This window comes from Chelonoidis abingdonii, chromosome 10 (assembly GCF_003597395.2).
Source record: "Chelonoidis abingdonii isolate Lonesome George chromosome 10, CheloAbing_2.0, whole genome shotgun sequence".
Taxonomy (NCBI): Eukaryota; Metazoa; Chordata; order Testudines; family Testudinidae; genus Chelonoidis; species Chelonoidis abingdonii.
This window is the reverse complement of record NC_133778.1, coordinates 28244354-28271826: the sequence shown is the minus strand read 5'-3', so window position 1 is coordinate 28271826 and position 27473 is coordinate 28244354. Positions and strand designations below refer to the sequence as shown.

At 39.4% G+C, this 27473-nt stretch overlaps 2 protein-coding genes across 2 annotated transcripts in view; both read right to left on the bottom strand.

The window, feature by feature from the left end:
- Positions 1–27473, bottom strand: part of HIBCH (3-hydroxyisobutyryl-CoA hydrolase) — a 315629-nt gene that overhangs the window by 119467 nt on the left and 168689 nt on the right. The gene's annotated exons all lie outside the window — the stretch shown is intronic.
- On the bottom strand, positions 18393–26530 carry MSTN (myostatin). Its single transcript, XM_032802593.1, has 3 exons — positions 26062–26530; positions 22784–23157; positions 18393–19777 (listed from the first exon to the last, which is right to left on the bottom strand). Exons 1-3 carry the CDS (start codon positions 26432–26434, stop codon positions 19397–19399), a joined length of 1128 nt encoding a protein of 375 aa, XP_032658484.1. The 5' UTR covers positions 26435–26530; the 3' UTR covers positions 18393–19396.

Here is a 27473-nt window from a genome sequence, read left to right as displayed (position 1 = left end):
TCCTTCTCTGGTATTGATGCCTCCTCATCAATTATTGGGAGTAGACCACATCCACCCTGACTGAATTGGCCTTGTTAACACTGGTTCTTCACTTGTAAGGTAATTCCCTTCTCTTCATGTGTCAGTTATTTATGCCTGCATCTATTATTTTCACTCCAGGCATCTGAAGAAGTGGGTTTTTTCCCACGAAAGCATATGCCCAAATAAATCTTTTAGTCTTTAATGTGTCACTGGATTCCTCATTGTTAATATAAAAACAATAAATTGATTTACTGTTTTTATATTAACAAGTCATCTGAATTTAACTGTGTTCAAGGTCCAGGTCTAAGCTGCGACTTAAATGGTGAAGATGTGATTTTGTTCCCTCAGTGTTTTACTGTTTGCTTTAAGTATGACTGCCTGGGTTTGACAGTTTAGCACAGACAAGAGAGAGAAGCATTCTGTGATCCTTTCATAGTAACAAAATTGAGTCTTCCTAGTTGTTCCATTTAGGGAATAAACTGCCAAATGTCTAATACATTGGCCTTAATAAAATGACTCTCATTTTTGGTAATTTGAAACTCTAAAAATGATTTCTTATGGAATATATTTACTATGACACCTGGATGCTGGACATGCACTAAAAGCAATGATCATATTAAATTGCCCAACAGCACAAATAGGTCCATTCCCTTTGCACCTCACCCACCATAAGAAAATCGTCTCCTGCAAATTCTTGTCTGTTAGGATTTTTCCTACTCTTGAAGGTCAGTAAACTTCAATTTTCTGGTCATAAGAGGAGTGTGAAATGCAGCAGAGTCCTTCAGAATCTGCTATCCTACAGCACTGTATTACACTATTTCAGATAGAACACATTTGTTTACATTAACAAAGGGACAGTGTCCGTTACCTAATGATCCAAATCCATCTAGATTTGGATCTGAGGTTTCAAAGGCCCAATCTTGCAATGTAATGCACCTTAAGTCCCCACTGGAGTCATGGGAGTTGAGGATGTTCATCACCTTACAGGACTAGTCCTGATGGCAATATTCCTTTTACAGGAAGACATCATTAAAAATTGGTGGAATCACTAAATATGAGTCTTCCTCAGTGATTTCTGAATCATGAATTGGTATGTCATTCTCTCCCTCAAATGTTTTTGAATCTGTACGTGTTTGAGGAGCTGTGGGGGAGAAATGGTGTGGTAGGATTGGGATAATCCAATATATCTGTTTATTAATGTTGGCAGTAGCAATTTGGCTTCAACATACACAGAAAAGACTGTCATCAATGAATGCATTATTCTTTCTTATGGTAACTTCACTCCCTATATTTTTATGCAGCACTGGATTTTTTGTTTGTTTGTTTCTACAAAATGTTTCCTAGGCTCCTAGAGCTTCTTGGGCCCCCGACAGCCTGCTAGGGAGGAGGTCTGGCAGTCCTGAGAGCCCCAGTTCCAAGGCTGTCTATGTGGCAGGTTGCCCTGAAGCTGGGGGTCCAGGGAGTCTGGGCAGCCAAGAAACTTGAGAGCTGGGGCTTCCAAGCTCTTATCTCAGTTTTTTACTGCCTAAAGAAGTCTTCTCTCTCTCATGACAATGCAGACAAAAATTGATAATTCTCTGCATAGGTGTCTGTGTCCAATATCCTGAGATCATTACTAATCTAGTTTAAGGACCTCTCCTCTGAGCTGAAATCTTAGAAATATTTTAAAAATAATCACTCCATTTTCTGTTCTTTTTTTTCCTATGAGGCAGCTATTGAATTCCTCAAAATATTTTCCTGGATAATTACAAGCAGTGGTTTTTAACGTAACATGATTTTCCAGCCAACCACAAGCTTTTTGCTCAGGCCCCTAGACAAGAAATTTATCAAAGGGATTGTCTAGATAGTGATTAAGTGTGCAGCAAGCTGCGGGGTGAATCTTCATCGCTGTAGCCTGTCATGTACTAACAGGTCACGTGGACCCTGTTGCAGCACACAAAAAGTCCCGCTTTGACTGTGCACTTTAAAGACAAATCAAAGTATCTTTTTAACCATATCCATCAAGATATAGCTGAGAACCAGTCCATCCTTCCCGGTTCTTCAGCTTCAAAGAAAAAAGAAGCATGAGATGTCCAACCCTTTGGCTGGAAATAGAGAGAATTCTGGAATGTACATATCCACTTACAAAATATACTGGTGCCAAAGAGGGAGAATACCAATATCAGAGGAATTTTCATAGACACAGGTCCAAGACCACATCAGCTTCTTAGGGCCCTAAAGGAAACTGTAATGATTTATTTATTCTCCAAAAGGAAGCTCATCCTAAGAGAATTGCCCCATTTTGGCAGAAGTGGAAAGTAAATAACTTCAGGTCAGAGTGTGAGATCAGTTATTTCATACATCTATTGCATTGAATTCTGTCCTCAGCTAGTTGTTTCTCCATTCTCCAAGAACCCAGAAGAGGAGAAGGTTCTCCTGGAATTGATTCAACACTTTCTGTTCACATATTTCTGTCCAGTACAGAGCATAATATGGGTCAACAAATTATTTGGGCACAAGAAGTTCAAAATCAAGTTACTCCGAATAAATGAGAGAAGCAGTAGAACCATAGCTTCCACTGATCTGAATTATACATATTTCCATATCAACATTTTCAGCAGTGATCAAAAGTATTTGTATCTATAGTGAACATCTTGCATTTCCAAACTGATGCTACAGTACCTTGTACTTTGACTTAGCCAGTGTTCTGCAAGTCTTCATGAAGGTGGTGTTTGTGACAACTGTATCATTTTTAAGAGATGAAAATTTGGTCCCATCATACCTGAACAACTGGCTAATAACTATCATCTCAGTACTAGACATCTAAATATTATTGCCTCAAGAAACAATGATGGCCCCTCACTATTATTACTGTCCTTTTTAATATCCTTTTCAATATGTATTTATGATTACTATTAAAATGTGAGATCAAGGGGCTGATGATGGTAACTGGCTTTTTTGTAGGTCACTCTGTGTAGCAATGTAAGAATTATGCCAACAGGAGTTTTCACTAAGTTTCACTGAGTTTTCACATTGGATCTTTATTCGCATCATACAATAAGTTGAATTGACTGAGGGCAGCTAGTCTAGATATGAGGACTTTGTGCTTGTTCTTTTTCTCTTAACTATTCCTGGAAGTTTGCTCTGAGTATAACTGTTTCCATTTTAATTTGCCTATTTTGACTTTTTGGCACTTCTGCTCTGATGAAATGCACCTAAAACAATATTTTAAAACAGACAGATTTAAATCACTTCACTGGCTTCAAGCATCAATTCTGACTGCTCCTAATTTGTCTCTTCCAGTTTGCAAGAAACAGCTTAGAAATGTCAGGAACATTAAAAGCAAAGAATTAGTAATCCAAATTTTGAGTTAAATTTTTTTGTTGGGTAGCTTATTTTCCTTCTGGCTATTGACACTGACAGCACTAAATCCTCACCACACAGGAAAAAGCAATTTAGATTGAAGATGGAAAAAAAATGTCCTGCAGTTGAATCTGAATCAAAATACAGATTTCCTTTGGCATTTAAAATGATAGTGTGTGGAACGGAAAGCTTTTTCTGCAAAATCATTACACAGGAATAGAGACAGACAAATCCCTTCTGTTTCTGCCCCTTCTCAAATATTTTCAGTGTCCCCCCAACATCCTAATTGTGTTTTGAATTATCCGAGTATTGACTTTTCTTAATAGGTAATGCCATGCATATAATCAGGTTATAACATTAATTTATATTTCTTTTTTTACAAATATTTCTTTACAATCTATCATTACTTTTTGTAGTATGTTGAAAACGACCTTTTTTCTCCTAAGCAATACAAACATTAAATTTTGTTTTAGCTTTTTTCTGGGCCTTAAATTTTCTCACAGCAACCAAAACTACTTCCTTTTTGTATAGTTTAAAAGAAAGGCTTCTAACCTTCAGCAAACTTTTTATCATTATAACTTGATGCCATGAAGAAATGTAAGGTGGGTTTTAGAGGCTGGGTGGTATGAAAACTATCTGAGTCCATCAGCCATTGCATCTCTGCAGAGGGATGACATAGGAGTTGTTAGGGCTTCTGTAGCTCTACACTGTAATAGCAACTCCAGAGCAACTTGCAGAGGAGTCCAGCATCTCCCTAGGTTTCCCTGCATGGCCTGGTTATTTGAGCCATGTGCTGGCTGTTTATAGTTACACAAAATTAGTGACTTCCATTCAGGAGTTTCACTGTCCTGTGCCACAAATTTATAGCTTTAATGTTTTTCTGATGTTTAATAACCCAAACATGAGTGAGTGATTTCTTCCCCCCCATCCCCTTAACTGTGCAAAAAGGATAGTAGGGCAGAAGTTTAAGGGAAATCTGGTGTGGCTTGTTGGTGGCGGTGAGTTTCAGGAAGAGGGTGCTGGAAGGCTGGCATCCTTACTGCTGCAGTATTAATTCTGTGGTGTGTTGTCTGTGATGCATGATGGTTTTACTAATGGTGATGTGTGTCCCCCTGGGCAAAGGAGAAGAGGGTATGTACTCTTAAATGCTTTGCCTTTTAATTTTGTGGTTCTGTATTAGGTATGTTTTTGTATAGACCGACCTTAACTGATACGCAATCCAATTTGTATTATAGGCAGAGCTATTTGCACCACCTTCAGCCCACTAACTGCTTCCTTTTCTGATCAAGAGTCTGACAACTAACATCACTTTAAAAGTGGGGTAGATCTGCGTCTTAAAGAAATATCAGGACTGTCGTCATCCCACCATCGAATGTAATTACTTCATAACTACATTTTAGGGCTTGTACAGGAAGTTTACATACAGTGAGGATGCTTTCTTTCTCTTAAAAGTGCGGATGAACATACCATGGCATCTCAGCAGAACTGGACACCCCAGGCAGCAAATAGCAGTACTCAAAGTTCACTTTGGAGCTCTATTGTTTCCGACAGGAAAAGAAACCCAGGCACCGTAGCCCACTTTATGATTGGCTCGCCTTTTTTAAGGGGCTCTGCATTTAGGAACTGCAGTTCTGCCATGCTATTTGTAGCTGCCATTTTGGATTTGCTCCTCTGTTTATGGATCTTGAAACATTGGTGTAGGAAATTCTTTCTTTATATGGGTATATTGGAGGACTGAGCTGTTGTTTTATGCTAGATGAGGGAGGTGTTGCCAAATCTCTGAGTTCCACAGGAATAGTGCCAAAAATATTTGGCTTCTGAATCAGAATTAGGGCCTGTGGAAGTGGATTTGGAGAAGCCTTATGAATGCTGCATGGTGAAAAAGGCATAATTAAATGTTGTGCTGACTAAACCTCTTTTGTAATCAGAATCAAAAGAAATTTGTGGAAACACTTTCTTAATTGTTTACTAAAGATCTGAAGTTAAGTCATTCTTATTCTGAACAGAAACTAAATTAGACTTTCATTTTACCATCTCTAGCATATAAATAATTTGGGGACATGTCTCACAGAAAGGAGAACTCAAATTCTCTGTCAGGGTTAGGTCCACAGATCTGATTCCTCCGCATGGATCTGTAGCTGTAGGTAGCAGAATCAAAGCTGATTGGGTGGCTAATGAGGGACGGGCCTCCACCTTCTGGAGACTCCTTCAGTTTGATTCTGCCTCCTGTAGTTATTGTCAGGGAAGTGGAATACAGCATCTACTGCAAGAGAGAATTAAAAACAAACCCTAAAACCCCTCAATGCTGAAGAGGCAGTTTTGTCTCCTGCCTGGAATTACTATAGCACCCTCTTCCTCCCCCACTGCCTAGGTGATGGGCTAGGAGGATGGTGGACAGAAGTCCAAACAGGAGACCAAAGCTGTGTGCCTCCTGCTCTGTATCCCTGCCAAAGAGTGCAGAAGGAGAGGCTTGTGCCTTTTGCACTCCAGTTATCTCATCTGTCAAGTCAGAAAGGTTTCACTTTGGCTGCATCACCCTGACCCAAGAGTTCATTCCCTAGGAGTTGCCGACCAGCATGGAGTCTGACAGCCAGGCTGCAAATGTCTTGAAGGATGGCAGAAAAATGAAGAAACTCCTTTAGCCGCCAGAAGCAGTTATATCAAAGGGCTCTGGCCAAGCCTGGGGAAACCATAAGCGGGACCAGCTGAATCCACCTAAACAAAGCAAGGCCTAACTGGTGAGACCATTTCAGGCACATACCCTCCCAAGCACAGGTCTCATCATCATCTCCTCACCCTCACTCCCCCCGTTCTCATCTGCCAATTTGGCCTCCTTTCTTTGGCCCCAGGGAAAGTTAGGAATTCTGCACAGGGGAGAAGATGGGACTCTTCTACTCAAGAAGAAATCCCCTCTTTGTCTAGGGAGCTCTTGGATTTGATGCCAAAAGTGCCTTTATCTCAGAGGCTGCCATCTTGTGAGCCCCAGGCAGCAGCTGCTAATGTTCCCTTACAGGTATTCTATCCGCTTTCAAAAAGGCAAAGATAAAGAGATGCATGTTAGCAGAAAAGGTTTGCAGGACTCCTCATGAGACTCAGGTTCCCAGTCTCCACCTCCTCTCCTGTTCTGGGTATATCAGTTCCTCTGACTCATCACAAAGGGCACCGGAACAGAGAGGTTTTCATTCATGGAAAGAAAAAGCATAATAAAAGGAGAGAAAATTATTTGTGTCTAGTTCTCCTTCTGGTGGCTTTTCTCAGGTAGAAGGGGATTCAAGTATACCATTTTCTGGATGACATTCTAGTCAGAGCCCCATCCAAGAAGGGGTCCACTTGAGTGACTCAGTAATCGATAAACATTGCAACCAGAGCATCCCTTGGGTATGGCGAATTGGTGCAACTGCTCTGGGCTCCACGCTTTGGGGGGTCCTGCGGACCGGTCCAACTGGCCGGTGCAGTCGGTCCCAAAAGCGACGGGTTCATCACTTCCGCCCCGGGTCCCGCAACCCCTAGGGACAGCCCTGATTGCAACAACTTGGGTTTATAGTAATTTTTGGAAAGAGTCATCATCAAGCATCTGCGCTCCTAGTTAATCTTGGAGTGTTAAACACAGAGACCCACAAAATCTTTCTGTCAGCCAAAAGACGTTATAAGATCAGATCAGCAATTACCCTCCTGAGGAGGTGCTTGAGGACATTGGTAGGCTGCCTAATAAGTGTTCTATAGATGATCATATCATGCCTAGGGGAAGTGCCTTTTGCAAGAAAGCATATGAAAACTCTCCAGAGTTGCCTGCTGTTCTTTCCCTGCCATTTGCTGATTATTTTTTTCCATCTCAGAAAGTGAACATTCTATCACTTGTGTTGAAATCCCTGGAATGCTGGATGAGTCCAGAGAGATTTAATGGAGGATGGCCATAGGAGAGTCAGAGAGATCTACCCTAAAAACAGATGCCAGTCTTGAAGGATGGGGAGTGTTCTCCAAGAAGTAGGTGGCTCAAGGGCCATGGTCCTCCTTGGAATGGAAGAATAGTATCGGTTTTCTAGAGCTGAGGGAAATAAAGTTCAAAGCTGTTCAACAACTGGCACTAGTTTTGCAAAATGGTCATTTTGATAATAATGGACAATATGTTGGCTATGGTGTATGTAAACCATCAGGGGGGTGCAAGGTCAAGGGATCTACAAAAGTAAGCAGTATCATTGATGGAGTGGGTGAAGGCCTATCTTTGGACTATCAGAGTCTTGCATATCAAGGGAACCAGCAATGTAAAGGCTGGTTGGCTAAGCAGAAAGAATATTGTTCAGGTGAAATGGAGTCTTCACAATGAATGCTTCTGATTGATCATCAGAAATTTCTGAGTTCTGATTCTGGATCTTTTTGCAAGAAAAAAGGGAGCCGGGAGCCAGGAGCCAGGGCATAGATGTCCCATCATTCAAGTGGCCTAAGGGTTGACTTTGTTTTTTCCCCCAATGTCCCTCATCACCAGGGTAATACAGAAAATTAGAAAGGAGGCAGTGGAAGTGATTTTAGTGGCTCTCACTCCATTGGCCCAGGAGACCTTGGTTTTCCAACCTTCTGAATATATCAGTGGAGCCACCTATTCCTGAGTCTAAGGTCTAATTTTTTACCAGTATCCAAGCAAGTTAAATCTAGCAGCTTAGCATTTGAAAGGAAGTTTCCAGAACAAAAAGGATATTCTGCTGGTCTCAGTGAAATGTTGTCATCTAGGAGAAAATCAATGAACATGCTTACTCAATGATATGGCCTAAATTCAAAGATTGATGTAGAGAGCAACTTATTCAGAATCATGTAGCCAGAGTATCTCATTCTGGAGTTTTTACAGGACAGTTCTGATATCGGATTGCAGACTAATACCTTGAAAGGGCATGTTTCTGCAGCGTCTGCGATTTTAAATGCATCCATAAAGGCATATGCCACTTTATTAGAGCAGTTCAGCTATTGTGTCCTCCCATGGTGCTAAGACCTCCATCTTAAGATTTGAACTTTGTGCTCAATACCTTAACTGTAGAAATTACCTCTTTGATTGCTGTCACTTCAGCAAGAAGGATTTCAGAGTTGGGGGCTTTGTCAGTTGATCTATCCTGTTGCATCTTTCACAAAGATAAAGTCGTTTTGAGAATGGGCCCCACCTTTGTTCCAAAAGTACCAGTAAATTCGATTTTTCATCAAGCACAAGAGATTTCATTGCAGTCTTTTTGTCCACATCCTAAGAAGAAGCAATGAGTTTTGATGGATGTAAAAGAACTGAGAGCATAAGAAAAACAGCCTTACTGGTCTAATTTCATCCAAGAAAGAGGTGCTAAGAGATATAATTCATCGCTCTCACAGTGAATACACTGGTGCATTGCTAAGGCATATAGAGCAAAGAGACTCAATCCTCCAGTGGGCTCACTCAGTAGAAGCAGTGCCAGCATCCTAGGCTGAGAAAGGACAAGCCCCTCAAAATGAAATCTGTAAAGCTGCAACTTGGTCATCCCTGCATACATTTATGACACTTACAAGATAGATTCTCAGTCTTCAGCTGCTGCAGCCTTTGCCAGGCAGGTTCTGCACACTATGTTAATTTCTTAGAGTAAGGGTATCCTCTCTGTCAAGGGCATTATTTTATTCCCTCCCTAGGACTTTTGTCACTATTGAGAAAATCTAACACTGAGGATCTGTAGACCTAGCCCTAAGACAGAATGGAGAGAATTTGTGGTTGCTTACTGGAAAATTTTCCCTCCTTTGAAGGGATATTTGTTTAACTTATGGTTAAAGTTCTCTGCAGTAGTTAATTTTTTCTTGTTCATAATGTTTTCTTGTTGAGTATTATTTTTGCAGTGTGTTGATGCAGATTGAGAGGTTCATTGTCTGTTTCACAGTCCTGAGTCCAGAAGAACCATTTTGAAACTACAGGTGTCTCTGGAAGGTGGGGGACAGTCCCTCCATCAGTTTTGATTCTGTCCTTTGCAGCTACAGACAGGCAACAACCCATTCTGAGGATCTGTGGACCTGTCAAATTCAAAGGGAAAAATTTCAGATGAGCAACCACAAATTCTCTGACTCTTGCATGATTCCTGAAGAAGTAGAACGTTTTAACATAAACTTGTCTAAATAAGGTAATGTGTTTGAATAGATGGGCAGCAACTTTTGTGAATAGTTACAATCTTCTGAAGCATTTTTTGGAAGGCCAGCAGCAATGTCTCAGAATTATCAAGTCTAGATAATATGGAGACATTAACAGGGTACATAGCATGTCAACATAAAGGAAGACGTGTTGAAAAAAATGAAAAGTACAGTTAAATCTAGAATTTCTTGCTGCACAAACAGCCTGTGGATGGAAACAGGCAACAGTAAGAAATAATTCATCATTGCTTATTCCACCTAACCAGAAAAAAATGTTACCTATCAATAACATCAAAATGGAGGGCATGGAAAGCCCTTCACTATGAAACAAAGCTTACTCTTCTCATATTTCCTCCTTAAGATAGCCATGTTGGATACCTAAAGGTGAAGATAAATCACAAAAAAAGGATAGGGTTTTCATCTCATTTAGGTTCTAATCCTGAAAGCAGTTATGCATATGCTTAACTTTACTGCCAGGAGTAGTCCCTACTCATGGTAGTAATGAATATGTGCTCAAGTGACAAGTCCCTCCTCCCAGGGCTTCACTGCTACTCTTACTCCAGCTGCCTAAATCCAAACTAACTTGGGTATGTCTTCACATGCTGCGGTCACACCCCAGACTACAGTATAGACATATCCTAAGAAACCCCATGTTTCTGGAGCTTTGAGAGGCCAGCTGAGGGGACGCCAACAACAGAGAGAGGCAGCAACCAACTGAGAGTACAGTAAATTTATGATGACTTAGCTGGAGTCATCTTTGGAGCTCTTTGGAGTCTGTGCTCTTTGGAGTCTGCAATTGTATCGTCTTGCACTACTATGTTTACTTTCACATCTCTGAACATTTGGAGAGTAAAGTACAAAATCTGATATTCAAGAAAACTGTAGATAAATTACGCTCCCAGGTTGACTTTGGGTCCACAAACCAATAAATAGAGTGATTTCAATAACACATACCTACAGTTGGCCCAGTTCTCCATTGCATTGCACCTTGTTTAAACCACATTTACACCTTGGAAATTGGATGTAAAAAAATTTGGATTTGGAAGCATTTTACTCTCACTTTTACAGGTGTAAATAACTATGTAAGTACAATGCAGTCCAGATGCAGATACAAACTTTCTCCAATATTATAATGGTATGAAAAGGGAAATACTACTCATTTTCCTCAGATCCTCATTGTAGAATGTCACAAGTGAAAAAGAACCTGCAAGCATGAATGAATTGAGAAAAATAGTTAGAAACTAAGTTGGCATAGTTTTTTAAAGGTTGGTATTTCAAAGATCAAAATAAGTATAAGTCACTTTGCATGTTTTACACCACCCATGTATGAACAAACATAACTGAATAGAAATTGTTATTCAAAATGTGACATGAGATTATGGCATTTTGTGATATGAGTCATCAATGGCAGTGAATCAAGAAGCATTCTTTCTTTGGCCTTACACCTCGCCTGTGGTATACAACATGATATCAGCATCATGGTACAGCATACAGTAGGCAGCTTACCACAGCCTCAAAGCACGTCTGTGATGTGCCTTCCACATCACTCATTCAGGCTACCTGGCACACTGTGCTATGCTGCAACCTTTGAATAATATTACAGTGCATGACATAATTCACCATTTCAAAGTATCACAAATATCTGATATTGAAAATCTGAAAGGTCAAAGCCAGCACAAGCCTCTTGGGAAAGGAAGATCATGTTTAATGTTTTACTAGGATACTTTCAATATTTTACAAAACAGATAGATGAAGTCTTTTGTCTGACTTTGATCTGAATTTTAGATACAAATTTCATAATATATCAGTTTAAAGATGTAGGGACAGAACAGCTTGTCTGCCTGACAAATCTGCAAAGGGCCCAAAAATCTTTACATTTCCAGTTTATCATTGTGTCTGAACATTGGCATTTGCTTATCCCAGGAAATTGTCAGGGATTTAGTCCCCTAAACTTTTGACTCTTCCCAGATCTGTGGAGATAATGGCCATCTGCACATCTTGTGCCTCCACACTGCTTCCCAGGAAAAGTCAGCCCCCACAGTAGTATAGATTTTTGAAGTCACCATGATTCCCTAAGAGATGTGATTTTTGCAGTGGGGCAGACAACACAGGATGCCATGGAAAGTAGTCATCACCTATTCCAGTCCAGCCCGAGTCCATGCAGAATCTTTTATCACGTTAAGCTCACAGAGGAGCTTCCATGTGTCAGGAGAAGGTGAAGATGATACAATTGAACCATAAGTTCTTCACCTTCCTTGTTATCCACTGTGGATCCATTAGATCTGGTTCCTTTCCATCCTTGGAAGAGGAGGGGATGACCTAACCTTTAAATGCTAAAATAAATAAATTAGATATAATGGAGAATAACATGATTGGAAGTAGTTAGATTTTGATATTTGATAGAAAACAATGATTGCCAATAAAAATCAAAAGTTCTGGATAGTAAGAGGGGGTGTGATGCTTCTAGGATCACTATTAGATTTGGACATCGAATAAGATTCTGTTTTTAGGATGAATATATTTGGTATTGGGATGCGAGTTGAGGTATCAGATGTTAATTTGTAGGGCAGAGTCTGAACTATTCCATTTTCTCTGAGGTCTTAAATTTTCTTACGTTATTTCAACCCCCTCATCAGATGGTTGGTTTTCTTGTTAACCATCAAGATGAGGACTCATTATGCAGCCTGTGTTCAGCAGCTAACAGTGGATGAGATTGGTCCCTGACTGAACCTTCTGGGTTACATTCAGGAATAGTGAGTGATGAGCTCTTGGAGATCTAGTAGGCATCCACACTTAACAAGTGACAAAAAGTAGCTGGAGACCCTTTTTCATGTTTCCCCATACCTCCAGTATGGCATAACCACCCACCAGTGAAAAAGCTCTTGCTTCACTTATCAATACGTACAAGGGCTAGTTGCAGCTACCTAGTGTACAGTCCCTTGTAGGTTTGAATCTATATATTGCTTTTTCACAGAAGGATTACTGCAGCACATGCCACAATCACTTACTTTGTGATTGTCTGGAAATTACTGAGAGGAAACAGAACTGTGATTCATTCCTATTCTCAGATGTTGGCCTGCAGCCATACCAGCTTGCATTGCAATCTCATCAGATCATTTATAAACTAAGCGGGACAAAAAGTAGAGCTTCTGTCTTGCATCAGGATCTGCTAATATGGACCCTTGGCTCCCACACAAAGTTCCATTGGACTCTTCATGGGTTTCAATGCAAGGTTAGGGTCTTAGCAGTTGGAAAGGAAACCTTGTATTGAAGAGCATTTACTTCAGAAAATGGTGCTGGTGAATCAGTAAGTGGCTCTGCAGTGTGAGTTAATACTAAATCAATGGTCAAACATTGGTGCTACAAAGAATTGTGCTGCTCCAGATGACATCTTTTGGATGAGGTTTAAAACCAAGGTCTTGTGATCACAAAAACAGCTAGCTAAGGTTTTATATAGCACCCATTGCCATACTGTCTGAGCCCTGTATTTTTTTGAGAGAGAGTTCATTTAGTCTGCTAAGTTGTTAGTGCCTTCCACAAACAAACTACTATTTGCTAACTTATGTATTAATGTTATTAATACCTATAATTAAGGTAGATATTTCCCATTAAAGACCTTGTTTTCATTTACTTTACAACTATGGCAGAATTTAACCATCTGGGCTGAAATTTTCCATACCAAATGTCTGCCCCTCACTCTGTTTTTTCTTTTCTTTTTAGCCAAAACAGTTCACCTGTTTCCAAGAATAAGGCTAGGGAAAATTAAATTGTTTTGCCCATGTTAAATTCTAGTTATCTTTTTTTAAAAATCTCTAGTGTGTCCATGTTTTAGAACGGAGACCTGAAATTTGCCAAGAGGTGGCCTTTGTGTCAGGGATGTGCCTTTTGCTATCTCCATGGAAATCTGCCCAGATTTGGCCAAGTCATAAACCTTTGAGAAACTGCAATTCACACATGTTCCCTAGAAACTGGATCTGCCCAGTCCAGGCTGAGCAGAACTTTCCCTGTAACTGTGGCTCTGGATTGCTTTGAAGCATGATGGGTCCAGGCACTTGAACTGAGAGCAGGAAGACTGTCTCTCCCTGTTTCTCAATGAGATCTGGGTTGGGAGTGCCCTCCCACAGGACCCACTTGAGATATGAAAGAAGCAGGGGCCAGGCTGCTTTCAACTCCTGGAGCACACAATAGGGGATGTGCAGGGTGAGAGCCAATCTGCAGCCGATCCCTGATCATCAAGCCAGAGTTCTTGACCCAGCTGACTTGGGTGGAGGAGGCCACACAACAGATGGCTTCGCAGGACTGAATGAACTCCAGGTCCTAGGCCACAAGGATCATGTTTTATGCTGACAGGACTCCCTTCAAGTTTGGCTTTTGAAGCACATACCTCATCATCCTCTTGCAGAGGAGATGGAGGAAGTGCTTAGAGCCAATGGCAAACCATTGGCCGTTCAGCAAGCAGCCCTGACAGACCCCTTGACCAAAGGTGATGGGCTTGGTCAGGGCCCAGTTGAGCTTAATCAGGCACTCCACAGAGGTGTGTAGTACCTGGAAGAACCTCCCCAAAGCGGGGACCAAAGCCAAACACCCACAAAGTAAGCATTAAACTGAGCTGGTGGGCAGGCAGAGAGAGGAAAAGGAGGCCCACCAGTCCAATGTGAACTGAGGGGAGAAAGGAGAGGAAAGTCCAAGGGAGTAACAGTGAAGGCAATGATACCACTGGAGCCCCAGGGTGGGTGGAGGAAGGCAGTCTGGTGGCCAGCAGGAGTGGTAGGGGAATGGATTGGGTGGAGGGAGGATTCCATTCCACTCCCCGCCCACCTCAACAGCAGTAACAGCAAAACCCAAGCAGCTGCAACACTAGAAACAGGAAGTCCTATCCAGAAATCACAAATGTGTACTATTTATAGTACTGCAACAGGCAGATCTAGGCCCACCCATAACTTAAAGGCCTTGTCCTTCAATTAAGGTTGGTGACCCACTAAGTCCAGGATACAACTGATTGCTGCAGATAACAGAGGAGAAAAGAGGATCTAGAGTGAGGTTAAAGATTTGAAAGTCAGGGAACCAGAAGGGAACCCCAAGCAGAGAACCCTGGACTGCACCCAGAGCTTCTCAGAGGCGTCCAGGGAGTAAGTAAATGTTGCCCAGAGGAACTCTGCTCAGAAACGTGGGTTGGCAAGGACCAGAAATGGGTCACAGAGTCGCCCCCCATCCAGTTTTATTCTCCTGGAGTGATGGGTGGTCATTTTGGCCAGTGCCAGGAGGAGGATGACAAGGAGGTCCTGCAACTCTTTGGGGGTATGGATGGGGTGTACAGGAATCAGGAGGTGTGTGTGGGGTGGGGGAAGTGCAGCCAGAATTTCAGTAAGATGTTCTGGAAGAGGGGCTGCTACCTGACACATTTTTACAGCAGCTCAGGTGTCAAAAAGGCAGTTTTGACCACAAGAATGTGGTCTGAGAAGGAGGCAGGCCTGATGGTGGAGGAGTGGGCATGCGAGGTGTGAAATCAAACATGTAAGTGTTGTCTAACCAAGAGTGGTACAATCAAGTGTCCTCCACCTAAACATAAGTGAAGGTGGTGGAGTGGTCCCGGTGGTGGTCACGTCAGATGTCCACGAGGGAGGTTGACAATCTCTGAGGATGTCTGTGACAGCCTGGCATTCTCTATTCCGAAGCAGTCCCATACATCCAAGAAGGTGTTAAAATTCCCTCCTAGGTCCAGGCACTCACCGGGATCCAAGGTGCCAAGCGGATGCCCGCTGATAGAATTGCACCCACTCTGAGCCCGGTATTGGAGCATAGATGTTGACAAGATTGAGGATCAGCCCCTCCATGTGGACCCAGAAGTGCAGCAGGTGACCTGCAGAACCTTGACAACTCCCAATACCTCAAGCTGTAAGTCTGAGTAGAATAGGGGGCTGTGGCTACCTGGGCGTTTGCTGTGTGGACTGAAAGGCAGATGCCACCAGAGCTGGTGAAAGGGACGGCAGATGAAGGGGGAGCCATGGCCACTGGTAGGGCTGCTGTCATGGAAGGAGCCTTCCAGGCTGGACCCTTGCCCTTTTTCTTGCCAGGGCCTGTCTTGCTGACTGAGAGGGCCCTATTGGTGGTGGTGATAGTTCTAGCTATGGACTCCCTGCTTGTGCTTTTTGCCACTGCCCTAGTGGGGTTGTTGATGACACCAGGAGAGGTGTTGGCAGTAGATGGAGAGGCAGAGAGGATATCACAAGGAGGACCATGCAAGACAGGGCAGTGAACTACAAGGTGTGTGTTGCTGGGCAGGGGGGAGCTGGTGGCAAGCAGAGGAAGAAGAAGGAGGCCCACCAGCCCAATGTGAATTGAGGGGGGAGGGATTGCGCTGAAGGCAATGATATCATTGCAGCCCCAGGGTGGGTAGAGGCAGGCAATCAGGTGGCAATCAGGACTGGTAGGGGAATGGCGGGGTGGAGGAAGGGCTCTGTTCCACTCCCCTTCTTCCATCACCAGTGGTAATAACCAGGTAGCCGCAACACCATCAGCAGGCTCTTCCTCCTCCAGGAGCAGCAGGAACAGGAAGTCGCTCCTGTATAGTGAAGGAGGCAGGACATTGCTGAAGGAGAAAGGATGATCTCAGAATTAAATTGGCTGAATCCTGCCCTGGAAGATTGGATTCTACCGCTGTCTCTTCCACAGAGTTTTTGTGTGATGCTGGGCAAGTCACTGAAACCAAACCAAAAATGGCATGCTCCTCATTGTTTGGTATGATTCGCAAAAGTGTTGAGCATTTACCTCTGCAGTGGAAACCCATGGGAGCTGTGCTTTGAACATATAAAGTGTTCTCTAATGCTAAGTACTCTGAAAAATCAGGTCATAGATGTCTCAGATTGGTCACCCAAAAGTAGGTGGATACTTTTGTCCTCAATTTCTCTGCTCCTCAGTTCCCCATCTGTAGAAAGGGGATATTTCCATCTTCCTCACCTCATAAGGCTGTTGTGAAAATTAAGTCATTAATATTTGTGAAGTATTCAGATGATATCGTAATGGGTGCCATACAAAAGCCCATGAGGAAATTAATAATTCTGCCTTGAGTAGGATTTGAATAGTGCAGTAAATAGACTCTGAGGCCACACTTTGAACAACAAGGAGAAAACGAAATATGGAATAGCTGATCATTAAGTGAGTACCATCTATTCTGTGGAAAAATCAGCATATGAACATGTAATTAAAGACTAACAATGCATATTCACACAGGGGTCGATTTAAGGTTAATTCTGGCATTTCCTAACTTTTGAGTGCTTGACTTTCCAATCCTAATAATGTTCTTCTAATGTAGTTTTTGTGTGGGATTGTAGATTTATGTTGTTCTACAGTGTAGTGGAAAATTTGGAAAAGCTAACTGTCGCACGGGGGGATTGGTAGAGTGTAGTGAGAAGCACTAAAGGACCCTACAAGATATACACAGTGCACATTCCAAATGTTGCCACTTACATAAGGTCATTGTGTAAACATTATGCAAATCAGTACTGCCTTATAATAATGTATTCTTGGTCATGTTTGGCAAAAATGAACCATACCAGGTGTATATAATTTCAGTCTAATAAAGTTAGCTGAATTTCAAGGCACAGGACCAGCTAGAGTAGACTTTTATAGGGGTTCTGAGACATGCACGTTGCTTTTTTTCAAAGGCTTGATGCTGTTTCACTGATGTCAGTAGCAAAACTGCCATCAAATTAAAGATCTGTCTCTGTCTTTTTATATAATTTAATGCTGATCATGCAAACACACATTATGAGTAGTCCCATGGATCTCAAAGGGATTATTCACATGGTAAAGTTGCATGTACTTTGTGTTTACAAGATTGAAGCCTGAGGGTGAAATCCTGGCCCCACTGAAATCAGTGGGAGTTTTGCCATTGACTTCAATGAGTCTAGGATTTCAGTTAATTTTTAGTTTTCTGCCTGCTTTCAGCAATACTTCAGATTCTAAAAACATAGACACTTTTAAAGTTGTGTAGTATTCTCTGCAATTTTGGTTTTGGTAAACTAATTTGACGATAAATTAAAGCCCTAGGATTCTAACATAGTCATTTAGATAGACAGAAATTGAACAGAGATGCATATCTGTGGCAACAATTTTAGTAACATGCCCAGTAGTTCAATAATGAATTTCATTCAGTAGCTCTAGAAGATAGGTATTTCAAGTTCTAAATCTTAGTAAACAAACTTTAAATTCTTTCCTTAAATAGAAAATAGTGATACAAAACATTTACCTAGACTTTTACAGAAATATAAATGTAAAGGGGAAGGGAAAAAGAAGACAGACAACTTGATATTTTACTGTAAACTCACACAGAGAAAAATGTAAGTTGAAAGCCAGAATAACAAATAAAACCTGCAACCTTTTGCATCATACAAAAAATGAAAATATTTTAACAGCAATTATGTTTTAACAATGCCTGTATTATTCATTTTTCACATTTGAAACTAAATTAACTTTTTAGAAAATAGATTTCTAATTTTGATTCTGGTAGCAAAATATACAGTAATGCATGGAAATCAGTTTGCTATATCATTTATAAAATAAAGGTAATATTTTGTAATTTTTTTTACATTTACAAGAAATGAAATGAAATGGGAGGTTTTGGTACTATCATCATTAATGAGTACAACATTAAAAGTATGGAAAATCAATGGTTGATCAAAATGAAAACAGTAACCCATAAAAACTTTGTCAACACCCATCATTTATGCACAATATAAAAAATTAGCATAACCATCCTATGGATTACCTTGTTGCTATATCCATTATTTTATCTACTGTTTATTTGCACTGAGATCCAAAATTGCTTTTATTGCTAGAATATGTATTTGTATACACTAAAGTACAGGTTAACTTGAATCTTTCTTACCATAAACATATACCAACAGTAAATTAAAAAAGAAACATTTATTTACAAAATAATGATGTATACATATTACACAAATTCTATTATATCAAAGTCTGTGTATATATTTTTACAATATTTGTAGCAACCAATTATTTGCATTGGTTTACCAAAGTGCAAACTGTAATGTTGCAAAGGCAGGTTATAATTTGGGATTATGATAGTCATATTTTAATTCTTTTTCCTCCACTGCCTTTTGTTGTACTGCAGGATATCACTAGATCAAGAAAATTATTCACCTTTAAATTTAAAAAATAACTATTTCATATGACTATGGAATATTACTGTACCTGAGGAGAGGGGGAATTCATTATTGTACTGTGTTCTTTCAGCTAGATAACTGCTTTTATTTTTATTCAGCCTGCTGTGATAGCACCATTGATATTGATTACTAACAGACTAATCATAAAAGGAATGGAAACATTATGCATACACTATGCCATCCCAAATTTCTGAATTTATCTGTTTTTGTGAAATTTCATCTTTCAGTTTTGTGTTTCTGCACTAAAAAATTCAAGTGTTTAAGGACAATTCAGATGGTGGTATTGTGACAATGCTAAATGTACCAGTATATGTTTTTTAAATACAGTACTAAATGAAGGTGTGATGAAACTTGTTCTCTGGAGGACAAGGAGTTTGCTTTTGTCTACTTGTATATGTTGAAACCGGTATATGAATTTTGTATCTGAATAACTGAAAACTGATTCCCTTATAGTATAAGAAATTCATTGAGAAATCCGGAGATTTTGATTGTAGCTTATCTTTTTCACTGGTTTAAAAACCAGCCATTGCATATATTGTCTTTTAGTTCACATTCTGTAGCTTGTGTTGTACTGAATATGTACCATACAGTACCCTTTTGTACAGCCTATTGGATGTAGGCTATAGACTATTGTACATAAATTCACAGTTTGCAAAACTACAGAGGGGACAGAACTTTTTTTGGTAGATTCCATGTTTTATGAAGTAATGGATCTAGCAAAGTGCTCATGAACACCCACAACGATCTACTACCATGGCTGGTATCTTTCCATATATTATTTGTTCTTTTCCATTGAAATACAGCATGTTTATTGGGGACATCTTGGTAGGTGTGCAGCAGGGGCCTGCTGAACCTCTAGGGTTTGCTTGGTGGACAAGATGAGTGTGCGGATATTTTTGTAAAAATACAAATTCACATTCTCCAGAGCAGTAATTGGCTTTGTATCTCTTGGGTGCAATAATCCAGTCCCATCCAAAAGCTTCAAAATCCACAGTCAGTGGGTAGCGACAGCATCGGGATTCTGTTGAGTGTTCATCACAGTCAAGGCCAAAATCCCTACGGGATCTTTTTGGTGTGTCTGTAACCCTGACCTCTAAAAATGGATTCTGTGTGGGAAAGGAAAAAAATTGGAAATATTATTGATACATGAAGTATTTAACATTTATGGGGACAGATTGAGACATGAAAATATGCAATGTCTCAGACATGCAGATTGTTTTAAACTAATATTTTCAAATAATATTTGCAAAAGTTTCTTGAATGCTCTGATCCTGTGACAGTGGTGTGTTGTTTTCTTTTAAGGTAACTATGTCCTCTTCTAGGTGTCCCTGGCTACACTTCATCCACTTTCAAGGTTTATCCCTCTTTTTCATACTAAAAAACAGGATTTCCCCACTATTCAGTAGCTTCCATTCCCGAGCATCTTTTTCTGAAATCAATGTTTATCATCCCAAATAGCTGATAGGAGGGCTTTGATCAGTGTTGTGGACTTTGGGCCAAAAGCTCCCTCCATCTACATGACACAGAAGAAGGCAAAAGAGCACGTGCATCCACATAAAAAAGCAGCTTCAAAAATTGCAGAAGGGAAAACACGTAGGCTAACATTCTGGTCCCTCCCTTCCTGAAGAGTTTGCAGATTTCCCTGCACATAAAGTGTGCAGCTGAGACTCAGAAGGCATTGAGAAGGGCCTCCTATTTAGCCAGAGGAGGGAAAAAGTTGAAGCAGTTGATGCTACCCTGCCTAACTAGTGAAAATACTACTGGAAATGCTGTTGTGGGAGGGAGGAAATGAATGCTGCTTCTAGCAATCCTACTCCTGGATTTTTTTCTTCATACCTTTCACCTCTCTCAGAGGGGCTGAAACTATGCACAAGTTTTGCAAGAGAAGTTAATATTGTGGCTCCTGAGAGAGTCATACAGCCAAGGAAGCTCAGACTGGCACAGAGGGCCAGCACATGTGTAGATGACCCATGATCCACACTTTTGAGAAAGGAATTCCATGCAGACCTTGGGGCTCCATGGTTATCAAGGCCACCTCTCTTATCCCAGGCATGCAGCCCACACCCCTCTGCTGAGGAAAGAAGATGATTGCAACATAATCATGGGTGGAAAAAAAACAGAGCTTTTTTTCCACCTCTTTCACTTTCTGCAGAAGCGGATGATTTCATGCATGTTGATACAGTCAATACTTGATATTTGTATGCATTATTGTGTGTGAAGCACTAGAGGACACAACTGGCCTATTCCAACTGAATAGGAATATGAAAATATTTTTTTCTGTTGGAGTTTTAATCAAACTTTCACAATATATTTTTTCTTTAAGCTAATATGACTGTATTACATTGCTAAGAAAATATATAAAAATCAAAAGCACATTATGCATTATAGTGAAAGAGGGAAATAATGTTCTTACAGGATTTTGTTTAAAAGTATAAATTTACTGATAAGTAGGACTCTACCAAATTCACGGTTCATTTTGGTAAATTTCACGGTCATGCCATTTAAAAAAATCTTGAATTTCATGCTTATAGATATTTAAATCTTGAATTTCACTGCTGTCACAAATCATGATTATGTATTTAAAAATATAAAGCTCTTCTCAAACTGGGGATCACAACCCAAAAGGGGGTCACGAAGCTATTGTGGGAGGTTGCAGTAGTACCACCCTCACTTCTGTGCTGCCTTCACAGCTGGGTGTCTGGAAAACGGTGGCTGTTGGTTGAGAGCCCAGCTATGAAAGCAGTGCCACCACTGCAACAGCACAGAAATGAGGGTGGCATGGTGTGGTATTGCTACCCTTACTTCTCTGCTGCTGCTGGTGCTGGCGCATTAGGGTGGTAGTACCATACCATGCCACCCTCACTTCTGTGGCACTTGTGACAGTGCTGTCTTCAAAGCTGTGCTCCTTGCAGATAGCCACTGCTCTCTAGCCACCCAGCTCTGAAGGAAGTGCAGAACTAAGACTGGCAATAGCACGACCCCCCTACAATAGCCAGATTTCTCAGGGGAGACAGATTTCACAGTCTACAACACATTTTTCACACCTGTGAATTTGATAGGGTTCTAGTGATAAGTATTGCTTTATTGATGTAGATAATAGGTTCAGAAATATGCTTGCGCAGATTGTAGGCAATTATTGCTTTTCAAAGATTGTTAACGATGAAGGAAATTCTTTACCATTTTTGTTTAAGTGCAACACTTTCAAATTTATTCATTTAGATTTCCAACAAAAAGAAAAAAGGTGCCTATTTTGGGTTCTTGACTGCTTTGACATAATTTTGAAAATAATATGGCATAAAAAGTAATACATTTTCAGAACTGTAATTTTAGAAGTGAGTTGTATAATCAAATACCGTATTGTCAAATATTCTTGTACTTTGTTGTAAACATAAAGCAAATTGTGCCACTGATGTTTAAGCAGAATCTCTTGACTTACTCAAACGCTTAAAAATTGATGGCATGATATGTTCCATCATTACATAAAGGTGTCCTTAATTCAAGACCCATTGTGAGGTGGTCTTTTGTCTCCTTTCTATGCATGCATAATTCCTATTATAGTTAACAGTGAATACATGTATTCAGAGAGAGAAGAAGCTCCCTCTTATTTTGAATGCAAGAACTTGGTCAGTAGTGCAAGATTTGAGGTAGCTTATTCTCAAGTGCAGGAACCCAGGAGCCCTCATTTTTTACTATATTATTAAAAATAACGTTTCATTAAGCAGCATTTTAATATCTTTTCTTTACTCCTAGATTTGATAACAAATATTTTGCCCTTTTCTAGCACTTTCCATCGAATATCAAAGTCCTTTACAAACAAGGTAATGAAGTCTCCCAGCATCCCTTTGAGTTAGGTAATGTAGTATTACCTCCATTTTACAGATGGTAAAACTGAGGCACAGGGAGATTAAGTGATTTGTGCAAGATCAGAGAGGAAGTTTGTTGCAGAACTGGGCATGCAGAACCCTTCTGTTAACCTCTACTCCTATATTTTAACCCCTAGGCAATGCTTCCACTTTCTTTCCTCAAAATATAACATAAAACATGCTCTCCAATTCCAACTTTTGTAAACAAGTCTATAAAATAAGAAAAGTCTTTTTTCCAGTAGAACTTACCAGTCCATCTTCACCTGGTCTTGGGAAAGTTACAGCAAGATCTCGTCCATTCTCATCAAAAGCTTTGATTTCAATGCCTAAGTTGGATTCGGGTTGTTTGAGCCAATTTTGTAACACAGTCTTTACATCAATACTCTGCCAAATACCAGTGCCTGGGTTCATGTCAAGTTTCAAAGATCGAATTCCAGTATATCTTGTACCGTCTTTCATGGGTCTGATGAGTCTCAGGATCTGCACGAATACTGTTGTAGGTTTCTGGACTTGCCTCAAGTAAATCCACAACTGGGCCTTTACTACTTTGTTATATTGTATTTTAGAGCTAAACTTAAAGAAGCAACATTTTGGATTCCCCTCCATTTGCACATGAAAATCAGCTATAAATGAATGGAAAGAATAGATTACTGATCTAGTAGCAGAAAGGAACATGCATAAACAAATCAGAAAAAATATCTAGCTTGCATAGTATATCTTGGTAAGATATGTTATCAGTGTAATATTGGCTGCAAATGTAGCCTGTAACTTAATTCATTATAAAATAAACTCTCAGCTAAGGATTTTGTAGGTTTTGTACTGTATGACATTATTTAACTGAAATTAACAGAATCATTGTGCCTCAAATTTTTAAGCCATCTAGAAGTAATATGGTAAAACCTCAGAGTTAAGAATACCAGAGTTACGAACTGACTGGTCAACCACACACCTCATTTGGACTGGAAGTATAAAATCAGGCAGCGGAAACAAACAAAAACAAACAAACAAAAAAAACCAACGACAAAAAAGCAAATACACTATAGTACTGTGTAAGGTGACCAGATAGCAAGAATAAAAAGTTGGGATGAGGGTGAGGGGTAATAGGTACCTATTTAAGAAAAAGCCCTAATCCTCTAATTTGTCTAGGTCCCTCTGTATCCTATCCCTACCCTCCAGCGTATCTATATGTAAGAAAAAGACCCAAATATTGGGACTGTCCCTATAAAATCAGGACATCTGGTCACCCTAGTACTGTGTTTAATGTAAAGTACTAAAAAAATAAAGGGAAATTAAAAAAAAAAAAAGATTTGACAAGGTAAGGAAACTGTTTCCATGCTTGTTTAATTTAAATTAAGATGGTTAAAAGCAGCACAGTAAAGTTTCAAAGCTGTATTAACTCAATGTTCAGTTGTAGACTTTTGAAAGAACAACCATAAAGTTTTGTCAGAGTTACAAACTTCCATTCCCAAGGTGTTCATAACTCTGAGGTTCTACTGCATATTATCACAAGGAACTGATGCTCATTTTCTGAACAACCATGTTTTAAGCTAGATTTACCATTTTCCAACTAAATCTAGTAGGATCTTTATGCTATGTAAGCTGTTCACTTTGATTTCTTTAGCTAAGGGGTGAGCACATGCTGAAATTAAAAAATGATGGGGAATATTGAGATAGAAAAAGGCTGCAGGGGAACATTTCATTAGAATTCTCTGGGAATCTGAATACTTATACTAACTGAGTAGCTGTACCAGTCAGTCTGGGACAGAAACACTTCCACCAGCCAAAAATTACCTGCGGACTGAACACGGCGTACAGACTACTCTGCTTAAGAACGACTAACACCTTTCTGGCATTCAACTCCTGCAGTATCTTTACAAAAACACATTGAACAAGAAACCTGTACTTTTTAACTAGGCACTCTTGTGATGTTATTGATGTTTCTAATTTATCAAACATTGTCATTTGTACCAGAATATTATGTAAAAAGAGGCAGCTATGTTCAAGCTACAGTAACACCTACATTCTCCTCCTTTGTTTTATGATCAAACTATCTGTTAAACTAGTTTTAATCTATGGATCTTTATTTCTTTTGGTTTGAATTATATTACAGTATAATGTTTTCATTGTAGTAATCTAACTACTCTTGGTATACACTACAGGTGCAAAATCTGTTAGACCCAGATGAAAATGTCCATGTTAAGGGGTAGGAGGGCAAAGTAATAATCTCGCATGGTTCAGAGTGCCAATATATTCATAACCTCATCTCTTCAGATATCAGCTTTTCTAATACACTAAAAATGGTGATTTGTTTTTTTAAGGCTGTCTATGAAGAGTGGAATGAATTGTGAATTGACAAACAGAGCATAGATCACCTTTCTTCACTCAGCAAAGAAGAATTAGGTAATGGTAGGCTATTGTAAATAGTAGGCTCGATTATAAATGTTGGTTAGTTGGCCTTTACCTACATCATCATGATCAAGCTACTGTAATACGTTCAGTATTCCTATAAAATATCCTACACTGTTAATTTAACCTATATATTTTATAGTCAATTAACTTCTATAAATGTGTACATTTTATAATTAGCAACAGCAGCTGATATTCTGTTAGGTGTGTGTACTATATATCTCTGTTGCTGATAATATATCTATGCCTTATATGCCCTGTCTTCTTTTCAACTTTTGTCATCATATTCATAAGTGTTATTTTGAAAAACAGCTGCCATAGCCAAATACTTTAGCTGATTAAGAACATAAGATACTATAGTATTAGCTGTGCAAAAGATACTTGATAGGAGTCATGGCAGATGTTTAGCACTCAGAAGATAACTAAGAATCTGCTCATTCAGTAAATGCCTTCGTTCTTCCCTGACACAACTACTGGAGTTGATAGATATACATGGGCATTTCAATATCAAAAATCTATCATTCTGCTAACTTTAAATATATAGTTTACATTCACTCTTTACTGTTAGCTGGGCGGTGCAGTGCTAGCTTCTGAGATCAGCAGAGGAAATAAGTATTTAAACCTTTATTTGCATTTGTTACAGTGTATTATAGTTAAGTGGTTATAATGTTCTAAATGACATTTTTGGTCAGTTTCTAGTGCAATGTTTAAAAAGTGGTGGCCCATAAAATCTTTGCTAAGAGTTATAAATTACCTCATTATTTGCACTGATTTCTTTGTACTTCCTTATATTTACTGTAGGAAATACCTTGAATACTGCAAATGCCAAGGTCAGCAAACTGCAAATCTTATTTAGTATATTAGGCAATTGGCAAGATTCTAAGGACTATTACTGTATATGTTATAAGAGAGCAGGAAAATAATACAATAAAATAAAAGATCACAGTAAGGTCACTGGATGATGATTCAAATTATTTAAAAATATGCTGCTCTCCCTCCCTCTTACATACTTCTGCCAGCAGCCTGTTGAAAGAGGCTGAGACAAGATTTGTTGCTCTTAAGCACTAGGACAACTGTTTATCAGTAGACTAGTGTGATATTAAAGTAGCAGGACTACTTACACTCTGTAGGCATTGTAATAATAGTCTCAGTTGTAGCATGATAATCATCATCTTCCAAAGAACCATCACTGCTGTCATCTCTCTGGACGTCATACTGATCAATCAGTTCTTGCAATGGAGGAGCTTTGGGTAAAAGCTGTTTTATAGTATCCCTGCTAATATTAGGAGCTTGTTCCAGACGAAGTTTGCTGAGGATTTGAATTTTTATGGCTTCTATTCTGGAAGATTTCGTATTTTGCCTCCATGTACATGCAATGCATATTTCATCTTTTTCTCCATTCTCTTTTGGCTGAGTGCTGTCATTAAGAGCCACTGGATCAAGTATAATCAGCATGAACAGGTAAATATAAACACAGATTTGTAGCTTTTGCATGATCTCACATTCCGTGCAGCCTTTTCCCTTCCTTGCTTTCTTATTTTTTTTTCTTTCAGTACTAGATAGATTCCTAAAGGCAAGTATAATCTGAGAAACAACTTGCCACAATGGTGAATCATATATTTTCCAAGAGGGCTTTTATACTCCAACTTTGGTTAGACTTGTGTCGTCAAAACCGATGATTGGCTGTTGTACCAACAATGAATCTAGCTGTCAGAGGTTAAAGCCCTGTCTGTCACAAGTCACTAGACAGCATTTTGTTACAGCCAAGGGTGAACTGATTTATCTGACCACTCTGTAGAGGATATCTCCTCATATACTGAAGAGGATATATTTCCAGTGATTATGGGCAGCAGTACTGAAACATAGCATTGCCATTCTTAAATAAGTAGCAACTTTCTTTTATTATGAATCAATCCATATGTCTCCGAAACTGTTAAAAACTCCAGTCAATATTTTTTCATTTGAAAAAAATCATATTCTTAAAAATACAAAGATTATTACTACCATATATGAAAAATATTACTTCCTAAATATATTAGGTAAATTTTTCAGCAGATTTATACTGATGAATAACTGAAATATATTGAACATTGTTTTTATATTTCTGTGTAGCTTTGCAAAACATTAGTGGGACAAAAAGCAAATTTAAAAATTCAGAAGTAATATTTGTAAGAAATATTTCAACCATGTATGATTACAAGGAATATACATGGCTGCCTGTTCAGTTATCCTAGCAGTACATACCAAAATCAACATACTTTGTTTACTGTATTGTAAGTACTGTGACTTGTATTATATAAAATGTTTAATAATTTGCCTTTTCTTAACACTAACTTTTCATTAAGCAGGATCCTGTGCAAGGAGTAAAATACTGAGAGGTACTTTTGAAACATGTATTTTATATTAAGTATCATGGTTAGATATTGCTCTAGGCATGGCATTAACTGGTTAATATTATATGCTTTTTTGGATTGCCATTGCCGGCTTCTGAAAGAACTACAGTATTTTAGTGTTTCTGAAGCCTGCTATGGAT